A 22,875-nucleotide genomic window follows, 5' to 3' on the forward strand; every position below is an offset into this window, starting at 1 on the left:
CTCTTTACATTTATCTTAAACGAAAGGCATATGTTGCACTCAGTTTTCACATGGGTTAGCCCAAGCCCCAGTAATTCCAACAACTTGGAGTTTTGCTGCATTGTTCTTTATATGCTCTTCTCCACTCAGAAACTTTTTTTTCTGTACCTAGGCTGTGTCTTTCCATGCCTTGGAAGTTAATAATCTGATCTGTGATCTCATTTTCTGGGGTATCCAGAGAAGCATGTTTGAAACTGTGGCTTTATGAAGCAGGATTGGATTAAATTAGTGTTCTGAAACAGCAGTTTCAGGATGGAAACTGTGGTATGTAGAACATCTTGGGTAAAGAGTCTTGTGCAAATGTATGGGTTTTATCATTAGATTCAGAACTCCAAAGGTGAGAAGAATTCAAGTAATAAAACACAGAAAGTACTGACCAAAATCAAGCCTTTTGAAGTGCAGTGGATGACAGTGGGAGGCTTTGCTATTTACTTAACTGTATTTCCATATGTGTTTTCTGTGGGCAGAATCAATAAGGCAGGATGGGGGAAATGGATGGCAGCCAAGGCCTTGCAAAATATTTTTAATCACTTTCTGTCACTGTGGTGTATCCCAGACAGCTAAGCAGTGAACTAGAGGCCCCCCCCCCAAAGCTGTACATGTAGGAAGTAGTGGGTCTATGCTGCTGCAGAAGTTGGGGTGGCTGGTGAGGGAAGTAACAGGAATCCAAGGAAAATACGGCAGCTGTACTGCAGAACACCAGGAGGGAAAAGGACCATCTTATTGACTGCAGCTCTTTGCAATGCAGATATCTGGCTGGGGAGAAACAGGCCCTTCTGGGCAACAGGTAATCTCAATCTGAGGAAAACAGAACAAAGGAATTGTACCTTGAAGGTACCTGTTCCTCTTCATTGCAGACATCTAAACATAGTAGCCCTGAATCACACCTGTGATGTCTTCTCCTTTGAAGTAAGCCTTCAGGCAGCTTCTCAAGGTCAGTGGGCTTAAAGCCATGATAATGCCAGTGTTTTGATACAAACATAGCAGCCTGCCAGTGTCCAGCAGGGGAAACTGGGTCAGATATATGGTGCACACTGTGTCTGTGAACTACTGAAGATAAGTGGATTAGTCCAAGTGGTATCTATGGACTTACATAAGTGGACCTGTGGACCAGCCCCCATGCTGGTGAAGTGTAAAGCAAACAGAACTGTGTGACAATTGTAAAGATCAACTCTAAAACCCCCAAGTTATGGAATAAATTGATGCTTCTGGAGATTTTCCATTATTAGGCATCGTCTGTTGTTTGCTGTTTTGACTATGAACTGATGAGTGCTTGCCATGTCTATTTACATTTCCATCTTGGCCTATTTTCTGTCTGTGTTGTGAAAGGAAATGAATTCATGCATTTTACTAATGTATTATTCCAGGCAAAAGGCATAGCATAAAAATTATATGGGAAAGTGGGTGAGAAAGATGATGGTCAGAAAGCATTAAGAGGAAGCTAGTATCAAGATGTGGAGGCATACCCACATTAAGTCATGGCAGATAAGTAAGAAAATACCCCTTCTCAATGTATAATTCTCCCTATAAAAATCTGATTGTGAAATCTCTTCAGAAATTTAGAAACAAAAGCCGTTAACATCTTGAAACAAATACTTTTTATTCATGGAAAGCTACTTAATGAAAGGCAAGAAAAGGAAAAGGCAAGGAATTAGTAGTCATTAGTCTAGAATACACTCAGCAAACAGTTTTAATTGAGAAAGAGAGAAACATTTTGAAAAATGTGAAAACATTTCTTTTAAACAGATTCAGAATTAAATGCTTGATATTAAAATGTCATGCTAGTTGATAAGAAAGGCTTATCTTGCCAAAGAGAAAACAGAAAAAAAAGGTAAAATGTTTAGAAGTGATTATATAATCCAGTAATAAACCAAAACATGCTGGTTTGTACAGACAATATTTTAACTTAAATTAAATTGGAATTTTTCCATGTGTTTACCTACAAAGTTTTTTGAAATCTTGTTCAGTTTGCTTCATTTTCATATAATTTATTCAGTTTGATTTGAAAAAAAATGCATTTCTCTCTTAAATGGCATCACAGCTGATCAGTGAAATGGTCACATAGGACTAACTGTGCCTAACGAACAAAACTTTTTGTTTGCTGATTCTGTTCTTAATTTATTTCATAGACTACCTCTGAGGCATCAAGGATGTTTTCCATCAGATATTGTGTAACGTAAAAGAAAACCTCATTTCCTAAACTCCTTGCTAGATTCCCAATGCAGAAATAAGCTGACAGCAGCCTTTGTGGTCAGATTCACTGCACAGGCATTTTGCTTCCTGTGACTATAGGAAAATAAAATTAGATTGATAGCCTGGGACACAGTGCAAGGCCCACAAACTGGTACAGACCTCATCAGGATCTGCATGGAATTGAATGGATTATTTGCACTTACCTTGTTTATCCCATGCTTGGAGATTATCACAGTCAGATCTTAAAAAATTGTGGTGGAAACGTATATATTTCAAGTTTTCTTGAATACCTAGAATCTGTATTTTCTAAAAAGTGCATATGCATCTCTCTCAGTGCCTGACAGACATTCTCCCTAACTCTATCCGTAAAGGCATGGAGCACCCTCAACAAGCTATTACCAATATGCAAATGCACTGATCTGTTTCATCGTGATACTCTTGAGTAACTAACCTTGTAAACTGAACCCTTCTGAGCTAAGTGCATTTCTTTAACAAAGGGAAGGCTTATTTTTAATGCTTTTAACTGCTTAATTTTAATCATGAATACTATAGGGCCAGAAGGTCTCAGAAATTCATTTTAAATCAAATAATAATATATTCCACACTAAGTACTGCATAAAAATATTGCTCAAAATAGCCTAAAATTATCTCTGAAGCAAATCAGTTGGGTGTGGAGAAACTTATACTATGAATACCATTGTTGCCTGAATCATCTTAAATTTTTATCAAATAGCTCTTTATTTCTTTATTGATTTTAGTATGGTGAAAGCAAAAAAGCAAAATAGGAGGAGGGAGATGATAGTTTTACTTTTCCCAGAGTCAGGAACCATCTCTTTGTCACTGCCCTCTTAACAGAGATTAGTATAGGAAGATCCATATAGGAGCATAACATAGGGTTTCTCCTTTTATCCCACACTAGATATTGCCAGCCCCCCCATTTCATCTTTACAGCCCATATCCCAATTCCTGGGAATACCAAACTGGTGTTAGATGTGATCTGTGGACCCCCTTTACTTGCATCTGTTGCCTTTGAGGGACACTGTGCCTTGTTTTTTCAGATTCACCTGCGATTTGTATAAACACTAAAAAAGTTTAATGTGCAAACAAGTCTTATTTTAGCAAAAGATTAGGTAGCAGAACTAAAGAAAATATGGCAAGCAACACTTTCAGTTCATGCTTAGCACTTAAAGAGATCTCTGCTTGAGCCAGGGTTTGAGACACCCTGGGGGAACTAAGAAAGTCTTGTCTGGCTTGCTTCTCTTGCTCCAAGGCTATCACAGAATCACAGAATAACCAGGTTGGAAGAGACCCACCGGATCACCGAGTCCAACCGTTCCTACCAAACACTAAACCATATCCCTCAGCACCTCGTCCACCCGTGCCTTAAACGCCTCCAGGGAAGGTGACTCAACCACCTCCCTGGGCAGCCTGTTCCAGTGCCCAATGACCCTTTCTGTAAAGAATTTTTTCCTAACGTCTAGCCTAAACCTCCCCTGGCGGAGCTTGAAGCCATTCCCTCTTGTCCTGTCCCCTGTCACTTGGGAGAAGAGGCCAGCACCCTCCTCTCTACAACGTCCTTTCAGGTAGTTGTAGAGAGCAATGAGGTCACCCCTCAGCCTCCTCTTCTCCAGGCTAAACAACCCCAGCTCTCTCAGCCGCTCCTCATAAGGCCTGTTCTCCAGCCCTTTCACCAGCTTTGTTGCTCTTCTCTGGACTCTCTCCAGAGCCTCAACATCCTTCTTGTGGTGAGGGGCCCAGAACTGAACACAGTATTCGAGGAGCGGTCTCACCAGTGCCGAGTACAGAGGGAGGATAACCTCCCTGGACCTGCTGGTCACGCCGTTTCTGATACAAGCCAAGATGCCATTGGCCTTCTTGGCCACCTGGGCACACTGCTGGCTCATGTTCAGTCGCTGTCAACCAACACCCCCAGGTCCCTCTCCTCCAGGCAGCTTTCTAGACAGACTTCTCCCAGTCTGTAGCACTGCATAGGGTTGTTGTGCCCCAAGTGCAGGACCCGGCATTTGGCCTTGTTAAACCTCATGCCGTTGGACTCTGCCCAGCGGTCCAGCCTGTTCAGATCCCTTTGCAGAGCCTCCCGACCCTCCAGCAGATCGACACTTCCACCCAGCTTAGTGTCGTCCGCAAACTTATCATGACAGACTTGATCTGTGAAGCATCTTGAGATTGCTTTTTAACCCTTTTTTCCCCTCATACTCTTATCAAGCACCTATGCATCTCTTTTCTAGACTCTGCTCACTAATAGGAATGCCAGGGGTTTATGCCATTTATAACAATGATATCTCAGTCCCCAGCCCTGCTCTTTATTGTTCTTCTCCCAAGTGACAGGGGACAAGACAAGAGGGAACAGCCTCAAGCTCTGCCAGGGCAGGTTCAGGCTGAACATTAGGAAAAAAATTTTCACGGAAAGGGTCCTTGGGCACTGGAACAGGCTACCCAGGGAGGTGGTTGAGTCACCTTCCCTGGAGGTGTTTAAGGGATGGGTGGATGAGGTTCTGAGCGGCATGGTTTAGTGGTTGATAGGAATGGTTAGACTCGATAATCTGGTGGGTCTTTTCCAACCTGGTGATTCTATGATTCTATGATGCCTTTTTGGAAGTTTCTTTGAATTTTCCAAAACTGTTGGGGTTCATAGCTTCCTGTAGTGGACAGATGCAAGATGTAGTTGTGCTGAGCATAGGACTACTCTTCCAGATTTTTGGCTTTTAAAAGGACATGACACCATTATTTGCTCTCTCAATTGCCACATTTTCTTCTTCTAGTACCTGGTCTGTGCTTGTTTATTTTTCCTTGTGTATTGTCTCTCAAGATGAAATACTTTATTTCCTGCATCTTTTATTACCACAGCTTCCAGGGCAGAGTGAAGGTGAGCTATGCCAAATAAGAGAAGTTCGATTTTTATAATGTAAACACTGTTTCTCCTGCAAATGATAATAGAGGAGACTGGGGGGGATGTGAGGGTCTCATGAGGCTAGGGGTTCCTCTACAGCTTCAATGGCAGACCAGCTGCATACTTCTAATTGTTTATCTAGCCTTTTCCTAAACACCAGAAGCCTGGTGAAGTAGCCAGATGACTAATGTTTCACCGCTGTTCAGCTTGATTTTTTTTAAAGTATCTGACTTAAATCTCCTTTGCTAAAATTTAACCCTGTTATTTCTTGCCTGATTCAAAAGTAACTTGGAGAGCAATTCATTCTTGCTATTCACAACTACTTGTTACTTATTTTTATATGTTACTGTGTTATATGCTTAGCGTTTTCCCCTCTATTTTGAATCACCTTGGCTCTCCCAATTTTTTTCTCTAGGTCAAGTTTCCCAAAACTCTTGATCATTCTTTATTGTTCTGCTCTGGTCTTTCTTTAGTTGATGCATATATCCCTTAGTCAGGCTGGACTTTACTACCTGCAGAATAGCTATACAAAATAAAGGACTAGGGAATTTACGCTCTATATGCTCTTAATTTGATCTCTTTTTTCCTCTTCATGGGCTTCAGTCTACTCCTCCTTTTGCTGCTAACTTCCCTTCTTGATCCTAACAGTGGTCTTTTGTGCGTTCATCTTTTCTGCCTTTTTTACCTTTTAGCCTCCTTACTGTCTCTGCTCTCTGTGCTATGATAGTTTGTCAGACCTAGTATGTCATATAAGAGAAGCCATTTCCCTAAACACAGAGTGTGATTTTGTTTCCCCTTTTTTAATTTGCTTTTCATTACACATTAAAAAAATTCATACCCTGGGATTAGTTCATCACTTTAGGCAATTGGTGACATTTCCAACATTAGACGTTCTATTTTCTTGTCAGTGTTGCTGTTACTGCACTTTTCACCAACTATGTACAGTGGCGGCGATTGCTCAATTGTTATCCAGAGCTCTTTCCTTATTAGCATTTTTATAATTTCCTGTTAACCTTTCATGTTCTAAAGGAGAGATGGCATTTGTGCTAGATGGGCTCTTCACTTAAATCCTGCCAGGGACAAAAATATTCTAAAACCTTCCACTTTGTTCCCATTTTGTGCCTAAATACCCTCAAGAATTTCCACATATTTCTTCCCTTGGTGGTCTGAGGAATTTTTTATATTTTTATATTATACATATTTATATTGTACAAGGTTCCTCCAGTTCAAAGATTAAGATTACTTCCTTTTACTATCTTAATCTGAAGTTTGAAAAAATACAGATACGTGTAATTTGTTGTGCTCCAGAGGTTGTCATTGGCAGAAATCTGACACTGGAAATGCCTCTGTCGTACATCATATGCAGTCAGAGAGTGATGAGTAGGACTTACTGCCTTCTGTGGCTGTGTGCCGGAACCTGGTAAGAAAAAAGTGACATTGGGAAGGAGACAAACAAACGAGATGGAGCAATGGGATTCTGCAGAAGGAAACTAATACATCAGTGGGAGAGTTTGTCAGTTGTTTGTCTATGTGTGTGTAAGACAGACAACGGAGGAGGGGGAGATGATTTAAAATATTATGCTGCTGAAATCAGTAACTTCTTTAGATTTTTCTTTCCTATTTGAAGGGCAATATGGTAATTGTGGAGAATAGACCAATGAGACTGTCTTAGGAAAGAAGTTCCCCTGTTGTGTTAACTGTAATGACAACAATTCAGTTGCACAGCTTTCAGTATCTAGCAGCAAGAACGTGGATAAGTACGTGCCACACAGTTTTAATACTATTTCTTCCCTAACCATAGAATCACAGAATCATAGAATAGTTTGGGTTGGAAGGGACCTTAAAGATCACCTAGTTCCAACCCCCCTGCAATGGGCAGGGACATGTCCCACTAGATCAAGCTGCCCAAGGTCACATCCAACCTGACCTCTCTGTTCTGATATTTGAAGGAGGTTATGCATGAGGGTGCATGTGGGTTTGTCTAGAAGAAGTAACTGCAGTGACCCTGCAAAACTGCATCAAATGATGAAAAGCACATTTCTACACTACATTTTGTGGACATGCTAGGTGTTGCATCTTAAATACTTGAAGGGAACTACAGCCTGCAGCTTATGGACAGCTATAATTCCTTAAGTGGTAGTTTGTTAAGAAAGTGTTCTGAAATTTGCATGTTTTTTTCTCTTTGTCTAGTGATGTAACACTAATGGAATTTTTCCCCATTTTAAAAAAATCCTTTCTAATATTCACTGGGTCCAAACTGTTTTGGTTTTAAGCAAATTCCTTTCAATAAAATGATTGAATTATTAGGCATAAAGCCTTTGATGTATGAGACATAGCAGGAAATGTTATTGATAATATATAGTAGTGTATCTACAAAGTGTGAGAAAAACTGGGATTATTAAGTGAAGCGAGATTTTATCTTGTTTTTATTTTCATGTTACATTTTACATTTCCCAATATAAGAGGATGAAACAGATTGCTTTATATATACTAGTTCCAGAGGTACAATAGGTGAGAATTTCAATTCTACTCCCAAGTTTTACACAGAATACAAGTATCTGAATAGTACTAAGCAGATTGAAAACACTTTGGTAACTTCTGTTTCACCTTTGGACAGTGAATTATCTGTTGCAGCTCTGAGAGACATAGATCCTCTATGGAAAGTGGGCAAAATAAAAAATTCTGGAAATGTATAGCTGCTTCTGTAACAGATAACATGACAACTTCACTTTCTTAAGCAGTAGTAATCAAGACTATTCTCAGCATCAAATTTTGCTTTGGAAAGTGCTTCCCTTTCGTGTAGTGATACTGGTGTACCGGCAGAGATGGCCGCTCTACCGCGTGCTTTGGCAGATTTCCAAGACAACTTCCTTGTAAAATTCTTGCTTACATCGTTTCAATATATCAGATCACTTTAGTACTTTTAGTAAGACTACAGAATGCAGTTGCTCAGAAATTCACTATGGTCACCTTATTAAAGGAACATAACAATTGTTTGTATAATGGAGAAGAGGAAAGGGAAAGTGGTTCACACGTGCTTCTGCCTTCAAATGAGCCAGGCAGTAAAGTTCTGCAGCACTGAGTTAAACAACGTGAAATGAATTGTCAGAAGATGACTCCTCAAAGTCTTTACAGTTTAATAACCCTAGCACTAAGATAAATAAAGCACAGCAACTGAGTTGTGACAGTAAGATAAATAAAGCATAGCAAACTGAGATGTGAGTTGAGGAAACAGGCATTTGAGTCACCTCAACTATCAGAGTTTATGGGGAACTATAACTGGTATAGTTATGAGTGATTCACGTTATTTACATGCATCTTTCTCCTTCATTTAACTGGGTGTTGTGTTTTCTTTGGTGCCTTTACTTTCTTGGAAAATGAGGACCTGCATTAAGTCTGAGAAGGTGCTGTCAGAGTAGTCTTCTGTGACTTTCCTTTTCCTGCAGAGCAGAGGCACACGAGTGTCCTGCACACCAGGTACGGCACAGAGACACTCCCCCAGGGTGTTGCCAAGTGACTTGGCAGGTGTTACAGCCAGATCGGCATGGGATGGCACCCAACCTAATCAGCAATGTTAACATGCACATGCATTAACCCCCACTACTCCTTCCACAGCCAAGGCTAATATTTCTGCCTGTAATTCCTCATGTTGTGGGTATGAAGCTGATTTGAAGAACGTTGTGCTATGTCAACTGAACTCAAGCCTCTCTCGTGATAGTGTCATTTGGCGTAGGCTCTTCCTCAGCTGTGATCTTATTGAGTTCACTGGTGTCTCTCTTTAGAACGGATTTTGTATTACGCTGTCAAATAGAGAGAAGCACAGAGTATAACAGACCTACGGTACAGTTCACTGAATCCTGCAGTGTTGACACTGAAAACACTTGGGAGCTAGGTGATTCAAGTATCTTTTTTCTTCCTTGACTGTATAAGCTGAGAAAAAAAACTCTGAAGAGGGAGTTAACAACCAAATAACTTCATCTTCTAGAGCACAGGCAGGTGCTCAGAACCTGAGCTGCTACAAATGCTTCTTTGTCCACGTGAGAGGTTAGCGGTGGCCCTTCTGTCCAGAGACTCTGTAGCACTCAAAGAGGTTGCTAGGTCTCCATCCATAGAAATATTCAGAACCTCACAAACCACTCTAGTTCTCCCTGCTTTGTGCAGGGGTTTGGACTAAAGGACCTCTGGATATCCCTTCTACCCTCTATTAATCTGCGATGGTATGATAGCATCTCATAATAACCTCTAGGTTATTTGTATGCAAAAGCTACAATAAACCTGCCTGCACATTTTGTGTGTTTGATTGATTATTAAGTTTGTGAAATTAACTGTTGGACAAAAAATTAATTGCCTTTTTCTTTGCCAAAGCAATGTTTCTCCAATAAGCCTCTGAAAGCAACATGAATATTTAATAGGCGGTTTATTAAATGTAAGTATTTTCTGCTTCAAAAAATGATTCATAAGGCACAAATCTGAACTGGAAAAATATTGGGTTTATGTTTTACACTTAGGATAAATCACAGAGGAAGCTGACAGATAACATGTAGTTCAATTATATGATGTATTTTTAACATCCTATGATGCCAAAAGTAAAATATTGTAGGTAAGAGCACTTTTTTTGGCCCATATTAGTCAAAAAGGTTGGTGATCTCAATTATCAATGTATAAAATATTAACATTTTTTATCTAAAATTGCAGTGTACAACTGATGGCACATGTAAAGAGACAACGCCAAATAATGTGTTCATAATTAAAAGCATATTATCCTGCCCAGTGGTTTTAGTTATCTGCATTTTTAAATCTGTGAATAACTGATTTCATGTGTTTTCAGTAATTTTCCAGTCCAGAGGAATTAAAAGATGCATCCTATCTATTGTCAGATGAAATCCATTATGATTAGCTATTTTGTAAGAGAAATATAACCCAGATAGGTCAAAACTATATTCATTGAGTATTTGCTAATAGGATTATCAACAAATGTTTTATCATTGCCTCACAGTCATATCAGCCTCTTCCATTATGATCATCATGCTGCAGGTATTTATAATCCTTTTCTCAAGGCAGTAAACTCCAAGTCAGAGGATATTGTTTCCATGGTAGGTTTAGTACATCTAAGTTACCTTACTGTGAGATCCATCCTGTGGACTCAGATGACATTGGTTAGAATTAAAGACGTTCTTTCTTATATTGTCTCTTATCTGAAAGGAATTTGTATCTATTGCAGACTGTAAGCTCGTTGTTTCACAGTAAACTTGAGCAATGAGATAGTATTTGTGTTTTGCTTCTACTCAAATAACCTACCCTGTGCTTTAAGTTGCCCTCCCTCTATCATATTTTGGATACATGAAAGTACATCTGCAAACATTTCCCCATGTTTCTAACTCTGTTCTGTTCCAGCATTGAGATCTTGTCAGCTGCTGCCAGAAACTGAGCACTGTAACAATGACACCTGCTTTGAGTTGGATTAGCTGACACATTTCTTGAATGCTGGCAACAGGCAGCCACCTGCCTGCACTACTAACTCCACTGGAGCTGAACTTCAGAAAGTATTTTGCAAAGAAAAATAAATCTTTACCCTATCATCGAATTATCTCATGAGATTTCCTATAGAAATAATCTTAAATTACAATCTTGTGACTCTGTCTTTTTATATCATGTTATTCTGTATTTCATATATCAGTGTCCTTTGTATCAAAATAGTTTTATTAACAGCTTCCTATTTATGAGTTAGGGCTTTCTTTTTTTACTCTTAATTTTATCCTTACGGCTTTTGCCCTACAGTTTCTTGTAAGTCAAAAGCTTCCTAAAATCCCAACTGAAATGTGAGCAATATATTTCTCTTTTTTGCTAAACATTTACTTTGATTGTAAGTATATATGTGAAAGATATTGACACAATTACTTGCTAGGTTCCTCTTATCCATGAATGTGGAAGTTAATGCATGTATGCATGCAATATTTTCCCTGAAACTGGACATATATTGACAGTATGTAAGGAATTACCCATTGATAATGATGTACTCCTGAAAAGTATTGGCAGCGTATTACTACTTCTTCTCTAGTTCTATGGAATTACTCTTGTGAATTTACATTTACTTTGGTTTTCCAGAGGAAGAATGATTTAATCAACTAAAATTTGCTGGAGTTTGTTTTTCCACTTAATTCACTCCATATGGCAAATCAATCTGTGCTGTTAACATAGCAGAGTAATTCTCAAAAATAGTGGAACCTGCAGCAATGACTATTCACTACTTTGCACTTCAGAAGTCATGCAGAGCTTGATCATGCAAGAATTGCTACTAGAGGAAGGATGCTGATTTTCTCTCCTTTTCTGGGTTTTCCTGCATGATGGTCTTAACAAAAATAAGCTATGTTTGCCAAAACTTCACGAACTGTTTGCATTCTGGCTTTTTAACTTGCCTTGCAGAGCCTTGCTAAAGTAGGCAAGGTTTAATGCTGGGTGCTGGATATGTTCCAAAATCTTATTTATATCCTTTTACTTGTATGAGGAAGGCTTTAAAAGGTGAGGATATCCCCAGTCTTGAGTGTTTTTCTCTTAAATCATGATAGGAAAGAGACCTTAATGCTAAATCATAGAATAATAGAGTTGTTTGGATTGGAAGGGACCTTAAAGACCAGGAACGTGTCCCCCTAGAATCCTGGTTTCTTTTCCCTGTTTATGTGCATACATGAATGAGAGTACTGATATTTTGCAGTTGCCTTCCTAGTAGCCTCAAGGCAAATAAACAATTACACTGTTCAATTGGAGATGCTCTAATGTTATCCTTCTTCAAGGTTATATGCTGTGAATCTCTTTTCTCAACTTTCTTAACTTTAAACTTAAGAGATACTTGTATTAAGGTGAGTCCTATAGGCTTTTTTGTCTTAAAATTGCTTGACAATATAACTGATAATGAACTTTAAAACAGTCTTTGTTGGAGGAGAATGTTCAAGAGAGTATTTGATGAAAGATACTGATCTCCAGCCTTGACCCCAGAAGACACCTTGCAAATGCTGCAAAATGTAGGCTTTTCAAGAGCCATTCAAAGTCAGTATGACTTTGCTTCCATTCAGGCTAACAATGATAACTTCAGAACAAGTAGAGTAAGGTCAATAATGTGTATATATTTAAATCTTGCCATCAAAAGGAGTTGGAAGGCCTGCAGGAGTACGTATGAGTTTAGTAGCCAGGACTTAAATTTAACAGCAGTTGACACCACACTTTCAGAAGGAGAATAAGAACCTGCCCTTTACAAGGTTTCCTTGGCATAGCTGATGACTGTAACTCGCCAAAGCAAGTGTGTATGCTTTTGGAGTTATATAAACAGCCCCTGCTTTAGTCTGCTCCACTCTATATAGTGATACTGGAGAAGAATATGGAGCTTTCTTTTTAAACATTTTTGTGGTTGACTTAGGAAATACAACATCTGTATAAGCTTAATAGTAAAAGAGAAAGATAGTCTTGCCAGAAGGGCAAGTCTGTAATATGTGGGCCTATGATACTGCTGGTATTCTAGGACTGGTAGCAATGATACAGTACTAAAGTGATTTGTCAGTGAAGCCAGAAATTTTGGGAACATCTCTGATACAGAGATATGGGCTATAGAAACTTGTGATTATCAAATACTATTCTAATATTTTCAGAAATTATGGAATGTTTTTTCCAACTGTGGAAGGGAGTTGGGGAGAGGAAAGGAGGGAAAAATTACAACTTGTGAAAAAGAGTAAGTTAATGGCACTGAACATTGAACCTCATTGTGTATTAACTAATTGCAACCCAGACTCTGGTGATCTGAATTCTACTATACAAACCTGTTTTGAAGATCAGGGTTCAATTGAACTAAACACACATTGTTGGTGCTTCACCATCACAATGATAATTTTAAAAATAAATTTCTTGTAAGAAACAAGTTGTTTTACAAAGAATGTTGTCTTTGCACTTTTGAATTTTCATGAATTTTCATGTCTAGAATCTTGCGCGATTCTCAGATTCTACTAAGGCTCTTGTCATACTGGGTTTGCACTGCTCTGGGAACCAGCAAAAATATTATTACTGATGAGAAGAAAATCTGTTTTGCTATGGATAGTCCTCCTCAATAAATATATTTGAAAGGACCAATTTATTTGAATGTTAGTGGCCTGTCAATTATCATATGTGATATTTCTACAGGCAAAGATGCCACAGATCGATTCCAAACATTTATTCAATTTTTGTGCTCACAAAGTGTTTTTTCTCATTTTCTGTCCCCTTGATTCCTCTGTTTTTCTTTCTTCATCATCTAGACATCACTTTCTAGCAGGTTGCTCATGTCAATAGTTGTCTTATGTAAATTTCCAAGGGGAGTAATGTTACATTGATTTTGGTTTGCATGTTCCCATAAGGCAAAATTGAGTTTATCTCTCCAAACCATTCAATAAGCTCAGCCTCAAAAGTCAGTTACAACAGAGGTATGTTCCTCTCCTCTCAGTGAAACATTTGGAAGCTGAAGGATACTGTGTCTTAATATTAATCTAATAAAGAGAGTTCAGAAGATTCCATTCTCTAAAATATTTTTGTATCCAAGATGGTGCCCTTGTTATTTTTTTTCAGGTATTTTGATCACTGATTTGCTCCTTAGATTAAGTGAATGCGACATTTCATTCAATTACTTCTCCATCTGGATTGTTCTTCTCTTCCCAGTCTTGTTTTTCGGAGGCTTGTTTCGTGCTTTCCTTTATGAACACTCAACATGAGAAAACCCAAGAGAAATGGATTTCCAAATTAATAATTCAATATTATTATCTATTTCTTCTCAAAATAATTGAACCTACCAAATGTGTTTTGTTTAGATCTTCTCTTGACAAAGCCAATAAAAAAATTACAAGATACTCAGTGAAAAATATTCTTTAAACATTTGTATTGTGCTAAGTATTTGGAAGGTTTTTGTGCTTCTGTGTGAAAATGTAACATGTAAGAAAGCACATTTAGATGAAGTTGATATTCATTTGTGAAACAGCATTTCCGCAAGTCATGTTAGTGTGGCTGCTATATGTAATAGGGTTTAAATTACAATGTGCTGGAAAATGCCTATAAACCTCCTGTTTAAATTTAGAGGCTGTTTATAAAAATTTTCCTCCATTACTCATATTTTATTGGTATGGCAGAACCATACTTTCCTACTGTATGAGACATTTATGAGACAGATTTTTTGATTTTACGTAGTTTTTGTTTGGTTGGGTTTTTCTAATTCAGGCTGTTTGTGACAAAATTTGCAGTCCATTGCTGGCTTAACCTCATCTTTAACAGAGCAATTTGCAGGAATCCTTAGACTAGTAGAACTTGTAATCTTGTTTTTGTGGTATCTACCTGCTAAAGTCTCATGTGAAATACCCTTATAATTTGTGAAATACCCTTATAAAGGAAAGCATCATTAGAGGCCTTATTTAGAATCCATAAAAGTCAACAGAAACAGTACAACTGAAATAATTGTCTCTGAAGTGAGTCTCCTGGGGGCATTTTGTTGCTGTTGTATCATTCCATGTTGAAATATTTTTCACAAAGTCACCAGCAAAAGAACAGCAAGATTTTTTTTTTACATTTTTTAATACCAGAAAGTCACCTGTTCCATTATGCAGACCAATAATACTTGTGTGCAAATAATTCTCTGTGTGCATTTTGTGGATTCAGGTATTTGATTTCTTTTAAAAAATGTCAACTCTGTAGTGAATGGGTTGTTTCCTTTTTGACTTTATTTTTTTAATGTGCTAACAGATATCCTATATGCGTATCTTAATTTTTGGTTCTTTCATTCCTGTCACATCCCAAACTAGTAATAATGGTTTAGCTCCTTTAAGGGTATTAATATGCTATAGGAGTTTCAGTAATTTCAGTATCTGGATCAAAAATTAATGTGAGAAACACTGAATGCAGTGCAACATGAAAAACTCTAGGAAATCATCCCTAAATCCAACAATTTCTTCGTGTGGTCTTCTCAGATTTCACACTTCCTTTTTCTCACATCCTGTACATTTTACCTAGTTCCTGGGTGTTCCATAAACTCAGCCTGCAGTGCTTGCCCCTGTTAATGTGATCCATCCCATTATCTAAAGATGTACTGTATTTTATGAGAACTGAATTGATTTTCATTTGAATAATTCATGTTCCAGTATTAACATGTGCCTCTCTGTGTTGTCACATTGGCTTCAGCCCAACCTGCTGTAGCTTTCTGTTAAAGCACTATTTCTTCTCTTCAGTGCAAACAGAATTTCTCCCCTTCTCCTCTTTACTGCATATTCTCTGTTCTTTACCAGATGGTCTTCCGTCAGGTAACAGCCATAATCTGGTTCATATACCCTACCTAAAGCTCTTCTCTCACTACCTACAACCCATAGAAAAGAAGATGATAGCACTGCAAAGAGACTTTGTTGGCATAGTCATGGTCCTCAACTTTATTATGCTGTGGAGAACATCAGATTTCATTTTTCCTGCTGGGGTTAGTTCTACGATTCAGCATTCACGTGACCAAGAATAAAGACTGAGAAAGGGAATCTGGACACTATGGCTCTATAGCTGGAAGGTCATTATGTGCCTGAGTTGGGCAACAACATGGAGATCATGCTGTCATACAAGCTTTTCTTGATTGCTAGATGTGCCTTCACACTTGCATGCGAGTGCAGACAACCAGGTCAATTGGCAGAATGAGATCTTGTCATTTTGCTTTTAGCTGAAGTTCAGGACCAAACTTCTGGACGTAGATTTTCCCACCAACCATGTTTCCATGCCACCCAAAGCTTCATGTCAACGTCCTCTCCATGTCCTCTTTTCCATGTGAAGGATGCATACATGCAGACCAGAAGGGAGTCACAGCATGGCTTTCAAAGGACCAGAAGGAAAAGTAGTTGACAAACACTGATAGAACTACATGTGCTTGAGGAAGAATCAGGGCTGGAGTGGGGGGGTGACACAAGACCAGAAAAACAGATACTGACTACTGACCCTGGTTTCTTTCTTGTTCTTTTTTTACGTGAAAAAGTAAGCCCTGGTGGCTGTTTTGTTTTTCTTTTGCAGTCATCTCTAACAAACAGTGACATCATCTTTGTGAAGTTGCATGCCCCTTGGGAGGTCCTGGGCAAATACGCTGAACTAATGAATGTAAGAATGCCTTTCAGGTAGGTGTAGTTGTATTTTGTTTCAAACTCCAAAGTCACACTATACTGTAAAATTAATGTAATAATGCACACGGGAAAGCTCTTCTGTAAGATACCACACATCTTTAGAAAATATAAATGGAGTACCTTAGATACTGTATTTGTTTCTGTTTCTCGTTAATGCCTGCAATTTCAGTACAATACTGGTTTGAAATTAAGGTGAGCTGTAGCAGTGAAGCTGTTTTCATGGGGTATTCTATCCTTAGGCCCTTTAACCCCTTCAATGCTGGAGCCCCCTGCATACTTGTGCGCTGCTGTTTTTTAAATGGACATTTCATTGAAATCAATGGGAGGTCAAGAAGATCCAGGTACGTAAGGCAGCACAGAAGGTGCATGTCTGTTGGACGTATCTGGTATGTTCAGCACCTGTAAATTGCTTGTATAGTGTGTAGTTATGGAAATACATATTATGAAAAGATATACTATCTAATAGGAGATAAATTCAGTCTATATATGTTTTTTTCTGTAGAGAAAATAAAGAATTTATATTAAATTCTGCTGATAACCAAATCCATTCCACATTGTCTTTCAGATTATTTTGATCATTTACTTAATATCATTTGCATGTTGGGCTATGAAATTTTCTGTGTAAAATATTAATTTTAATTTCCTGGTTATCAGAACTGTTAAAACAACATAAAGACTTCCACTGACCAAAACCCATGAACTGAGGTCTTGACTCTTCTTTCAATTAGCAGGGTTTATAGACATATAACTCCATTGATTTTAATGGAATTACTCCTGAGCAAGAAAAGGATCACATCCAGAATAAACAACTAGTGAGCTGGTGTCCTTGGTAGGCTTCCTTCTGTTTTGTTGTACTTAAGGATGAAAAATGCCTCTTGTATGAGACAAGCTGTAGCAGTACAGAACTTGCTAGGAAAATGGATATGAATTAAGGACAAAATTGGAGGCTTATTCTGTATGTATTTTAGTTTTCATTTTCACTGCAAATTGTCAACTGTTCTTTCTTGAGCTTCTAGTGCTAAAGAGAAAAAAAACAGAAGCTATTACAAGTTATTGCAAGATATCGAGATTATTTAAAAAAAAAATTGTTCTAGCCATAGAAACAAAGAACTAAGCCAAAAAAGTGTACCTTCTTTGACTTCTGTGGCATTCCTTGAGATTAACCTGCTCCAGCAGGAGGATAAAGTCTCATGATTAAGCAATAAAACAGGAGCTCAGATTTAGTTACTGTGAGCAGCTTGTTCTTTCCTGAAGTCCCTTTTTTGAAATCTTTCTCTCAGCAGATAGCAAAGTAGATGCCATACGGATTATATAGAAATCATAAAAAATACTAAAGTTTTCTTGACCTGCTTCAAGACTGTCTTCATTCTTTCCACATTCACAGAGAGAGAATGATTACAGTATTGTTAAAAGGAAGTCATGGTGATATACTAATGTCTGCTGGGCAGGCTCCTAAATTTCACTGTAAGAGCAATATTATTGTTTATCATTTAAAAACAAGGCCCAGCATTTTACTAAATGTCCACCAGTCTAGTCTGTCCATTTCCAGGTGCCCTTGTCTAACTCATTGTTTTAAGGGTTGCTGATTTCTTACAGCTCCTAGTATTTCAGGTTGGAATTGTCCAAGGTCTATGCATCAGTAAATAAAATCCCTGCTGTTTCAAAGCAGGGGTGCCAAAAGAGTAGATACCTCTGAATATTTGAAGCAAAATCAAGAAGTAGGTGACGTCTTCAGATACACTTAGCTTTGACCCCTCTCTGCTCCTGCTGAGTAGAGAAAGATACATTACGTTATCTCATGGAAGAGTTGGCCAAAAAAGCTGGCCAACAAGAACTTGTTTTGAAAATCTCACTTCACCAGCACAGTATGGACACTGATAACAAAAATAATGTCAAAATACTATGCTATTCAAATTCTAATTTCTAAAAGTTTACCTGGATTACTAACCAGGTCTTTTTCTATAGTTTATAAAGCATCCGGCTGTCTTATTCTAGAAAACTTCCAACCATGTTTTCTTCCAAGGCACTAATGGCATTCCTACAGTACATGTAATACACATGAATATTCAGAATATGTATAGTGTGAACCCTTCATTTTCCAGAAGTGGTAAAGTTCAGTATTACACAATGGAACCCCACAGAACATAAAGAAACCACCCTGATTTGGAAATTACTTTCAGTGGATGATGAAGTCTCTGGAGGAGGTCGCAGCAGTTCAGGAAGACACCAAACTCTTCCAATAACTAGCTTCAGTCCCAAATCCACACCTAAAAGCCATCAGATTTTCTTAACTCTTGTGAAATTGTGATCTCTCTGCTGAAGGCAATGGGTCAAACCCTGACACCTATGATGTTATAAGCACATATGAGGAGAACACGAGCTGCCAGCACCAGAGTGGGACAGGAAGTGGACTCCCCATTCTGAATCTACACAGTGTGGTTAGGGGACCACTCTGCTCTGCAGGGCTGGTGGGAAGCAGGCCAAGAGTGTGGTCAGCATGTGTCTGCTTGTGCACCCTTACCTGCTCACTTGTTCCCTATGTGCACTCCCACACAGCTTATTGCACCGGCAACAGAAATCCCCTTTGCCTGTGTGAGGGGCAAAGGGAGCAGCTGCATAGTTGGGGATGGGGGGTTGGGGTAGGGGGGCAGGGTGAGTGCGTGCTCATTTGCTTGTATGGCCTATATTTTGTTTCAAGGGATGTTACCCCAACATCGAGCACTGCTTCCACTTAGTACTGCATGTGTTATGGCATATTGCACATCAGGTACCACTTTCCCAGCTTTTCTACGTGATTCCCCCTTGTGTTTCACCAAATACAGCTTTAACAATTCACTAGTGGATGTGAGATAATTTATTTGTATTTTAACCAGTCCTATAAAATTCCTGCGATAGTTTATGGACTTTGTTGAAATAGAAACATCTTTGGGTCTCCATCTTTCACACATGACAAAAGCAGAAAAGAAGACAATGGTAAAATGATGACCTTGCAATTCAAGCACTGCCAGAGTCTATGTGGCTTCCTGTGACAGTTCTGTTAATCTCTCTTTTAGTCTCTTCCTCCACCTCTTACAGGCTTCTGTCTTCAATCTCCTTTCCTTCCTTGCTAGTTCATACTGTAACTGACGATGGGTTTTCTTCTCGACTGGCTTCATTTTTGCTGTTCTTCCAGGAGAAAAATCTATTACCTGCATCGCCGATACAAGTTCATGAATAGGTGAGTACAATTCTTACACTTATGTTCATTCACACGCAGTAACAAAAATAATGCTTAATGTCAATCTGGAAGGAAATGTTTATTAGCTGTGTTTGTAGGAAAGGTGGAGGGAGTCATTATACACTAGAACACCCAAAAGAAAAACCCACAAAAAATTATTAAGGCATCTGCAATGTACAAGAGGCAATTCATTTTATGAGTGTTACCTTTTTTTAGAAATAAAGAAATCGTTTTTAGTTGATGGAGGTTTTTAAAGAATAATAAGGTTTTTATTGCGAACACTGAATCTCTTTTTTTCCATGTAGCTCACTAGGGAGTTTCTTGGGGTTAAAAAACCACAGTTCAGCTTTCTTTTTCATTTGCATGCACCTTGCTTACTTTAAATAGCAATGGCATTATTTATTTATTGCTTCCTCTGCGGACAAGCTTAGTGCTTTGTTGGTAGGTAGGAAGGCGATGAACCAAGTTCATCTCTGGTGTAACGTTACTGAGCTTGAGATGAGTATTTTTCAAGAATCTTTGAAGTGCTTTCCCTTAATTATTAAATATCTTTAAGGTTATGGTTGACTCCTGGTCTGTGTCTGACTTATTGAAAAACTTGCAGCACTGCAGTTTGCATTTTCTTTTTGATATCTTGGACAATTAAATTAAATGTCTCAAAAAAGCCTAAAAAATGTACAAGCTTGGCAAAGACCAGATCATATGATGGCATTTCATAGAATCATAGAATAACCAGGTTGGAAGAGACCCACCAGATCATCGAGCCCAACCATTCCTATCAAACACTAAACCATGCCCTTTAGCACCTTGTCCACCGGTGCATTAAACACCTCCAGGGAAGGCGAGTCAACCACCTCCCTGGGCAGCCTGTTCCATTGCCTAATGACCCTTTCTGTGAAGAATTTTTTCCTTATATCGAGCCTGAACCTCCCCTGGTGGAGCCTGAGGCCATTCCCTCTTGTCCTGTCCCCTGTCACTTGGGAGAAGAGGCCAGCTCCCTCCTCTCTACAACCTCCTTTCAGGTAGTTGTAGAGAGCAATAAGGTCTCCCCTCAGACTCCTCTTCTCCAGCCTAAACAACCCCAGCTCTCTCAGCCGCTCCTCGTAAGACCTGTTCTCCAGCCCCTTCACCAGCTTCATTGCTCTTCTCTGGACTCGCTCCAGAGTCTCAACATCCTTCTTGTGGTGAGGGGCCCAGAACTGAACACAGGATTCAAGGAGCGGTCTCACCAGTGCCGGGTACAGAGGGAGAATAACCTCCCTGGCCCTGCTGAATTTAATGCCACAGTGCTGTTGATACAGTTTTCAAGAGTCTAGAATATCATTTGCTGTGTCGCTCTGAGGTCAGTGGCAATGTTCCCATGAACCTGCAAGAGAGAAGGATTAAATCTGAAAAATCTGCATTTTGGAGTAAACAGCTGCATTGCTTTGCATATGTCAGTAGATGAACATCCATGGAAAAATACAACACATCTTATCACTCTGCTGTGTAAGCCTATTAAAAAGCATTTTTCATATTAAATTCCATCACGTGCTGGTGGCTTGATGGTATCAGCTTTGTTCTCACGCTATAGTATTTTCTTTATCTTAGCAAGCAGAAAATGGTCGCTTTGTGGTGTTAAGGCATTTTACGTAGTTGGCTCAGGCTAATCAATGCATGTAGTTGTTCTAAAGTTTGTTGATTCTGTCCCACATTCCATCCCCACATTACAATATATACTATTGCAGCTGTTAACCTTGAAATTTGTCTTGATTTCAATTAAGACACAGCTGTTTTAACTATATCAATGGATAGGAAGAAATAGGTGAAGATTCTAGCATATAGGTGTGATGTATGAGATTTTTCTTTATATTCTTTTTCTTATCAGTCAAGATCTGATCTGAAGTCAGTATGAGAAGAGGTATGGTCTTTTTCTGGTATTTTAGTTCCTGAGTGATGAGAACACTTGGCTAAATTCAATTTTTATGTTCAGGTCTATAAATAGCTACTTGAGTCAGAAAAGTTATAACTGAATAACCAGTGGGTAAAAAGGAAAGCATATTCAGCTTTATTTTCATGTATGTGAAACTCAGATAATACAGCTTCAATAAAAGGCTGTTTTCTCTACTCCTAATTCAGCTAACTGAACAAGTAACTGAAGCGTTGGACCGTTTTTTGAGCTGAGCCAAAAAAATCCCGTTTTTATACTGAGTATGATGTCCTGGTATGCAATATTCATTGGACAGTTTGGGTTATCTATCCTGGTTCTGCACTTGTACACTAGAAAATTGTAGGAAACTGAAAAATCCTTGACTTCCTAGGAACAACTGAAAACATCGGAGTATTATCAACTCTCTTCTCATACTAAATCTAAAAAAACAGCAGCTGCTGGGAAGAAAATTAACTCTATACCACCTGAGCATAATTATTACCTAGCAATTGCTAAAATAATATGTTACCAATTTTATTCTCATAAATCCAAAATGCAGCAGCTACTGGGAAGAAAATTAACTATCTTGGCCAAAACCAGTACATCTTAAAAGGCTAACAAGAGTGCTTTTAAAGAAGGAGTTTAAGAAGGATGTTATTATTTGATCTTCTACTTTCCTCTGTTATCATGGCTACCTCTACAGTGCCTCATCACTCCATCCACTCTATTGTTGTTGTGCAGGTTTCTCTGCTTTCCAAGCACTGTTCCTCTATACAGCTGAGTTTATAAATCTCTCCATAAGGGAAAGTGAGGCATGAATTAGTCTTAAAAAAGGAATAAAACACAGTAGATTTTTAACACTGCATGTCTGTCTTTGTTAGCACCAACACCACTCTTGCAGCTTTTTTTTGAGAGATGGCTCTGTAGGGCATAAAGGCTGCAGTGCTGTCTGAGAGTACTGTTGGAGTAAGCTTTAGGCAATTTAAGAATGTGGTCATTTTTGTCATTCAAGGAGTTAGCAAGGGTTGGGTTTTTTCCCTAAAGATGACTGTACTGTATATTTTGATCCTTGCAGAAAGTCTTTGCCACCTTCTCAGTCCTGCTTGCTAGCAGGCTCGCTGAGTCTGCCAAGTAATCTGAGCACTGGGAATGGCAAACCAGTCAAATTCTGGGTGCATTCAGTGAGAAGCCAACATGAATAATGCACTGTTCTTAAGGGAGGAAAGCACTCTGTGCCTGCACGTTTGCATGTGTGGTGTGATAAACCTGCACAAGGCATATCTCAAATGTGCACATTGACTTGCAGGATGAATGGAAAGGATTGCAGATTAACAAGGGTGTTAATAGCTTAGGGGATTCAAATTATTTTAGTTGACACAGAAGAATGGAACAGTATATATAGAAAATCCTTCTGCTTGATTCCTCTTCCACACTGAGTCACTAAGCCTGCTGAATA

General features: G+C 38.7%; 1 protein-coding gene across 8 annotated transcripts in view; it reads left to right on the forward strand.

Annotated features, from left to right (window-relative positions):
- Positions 1-22,875, forward strand: part of ANO4 (anoctamin 4) — a 212,602-nt gene that overhangs the window by 120,806 nt on the left and 68,921 nt on the right. For 6 of the 8 annotated variants that reach the window (XM_069857110.1, XM_069857086.1, XM_069857078.1 and 3 more), the window contains 3 exons: positions 16,187-16,287; positions 16,533-16,634; positions 19,466-19,510. In XM_069857110.1, the coding sequence (XP_069713211.1) occupies positions 16,187-16,287; positions 16,533-16,634; positions 19,466-19,510 (248 nt within the window). Of the gene's footprint in view, positions 1-16,184; positions 16,288-16,532; positions 16,635-19,403; positions 19,511-22,875 lie in introns of those variants that run through there. The other 2 variants (XM_069857118.1, XM_069857115.1) reach the window with 2 other exon arrangements.

Source organism: Phaenicophaeus curvirostris, chromosome 1 (assembly GCF_032191515.1).
Source record: "Phaenicophaeus curvirostris isolate KB17595 chromosome 1, BPBGC_Pcur_1.0, whole genome shotgun sequence".
Classification (NCBI taxonomy): Eukaryota; Metazoa; Chordata; class Aves; order Cuculiformes; family Cuculidae; genus Phaenicophaeus; species Phaenicophaeus curvirostris.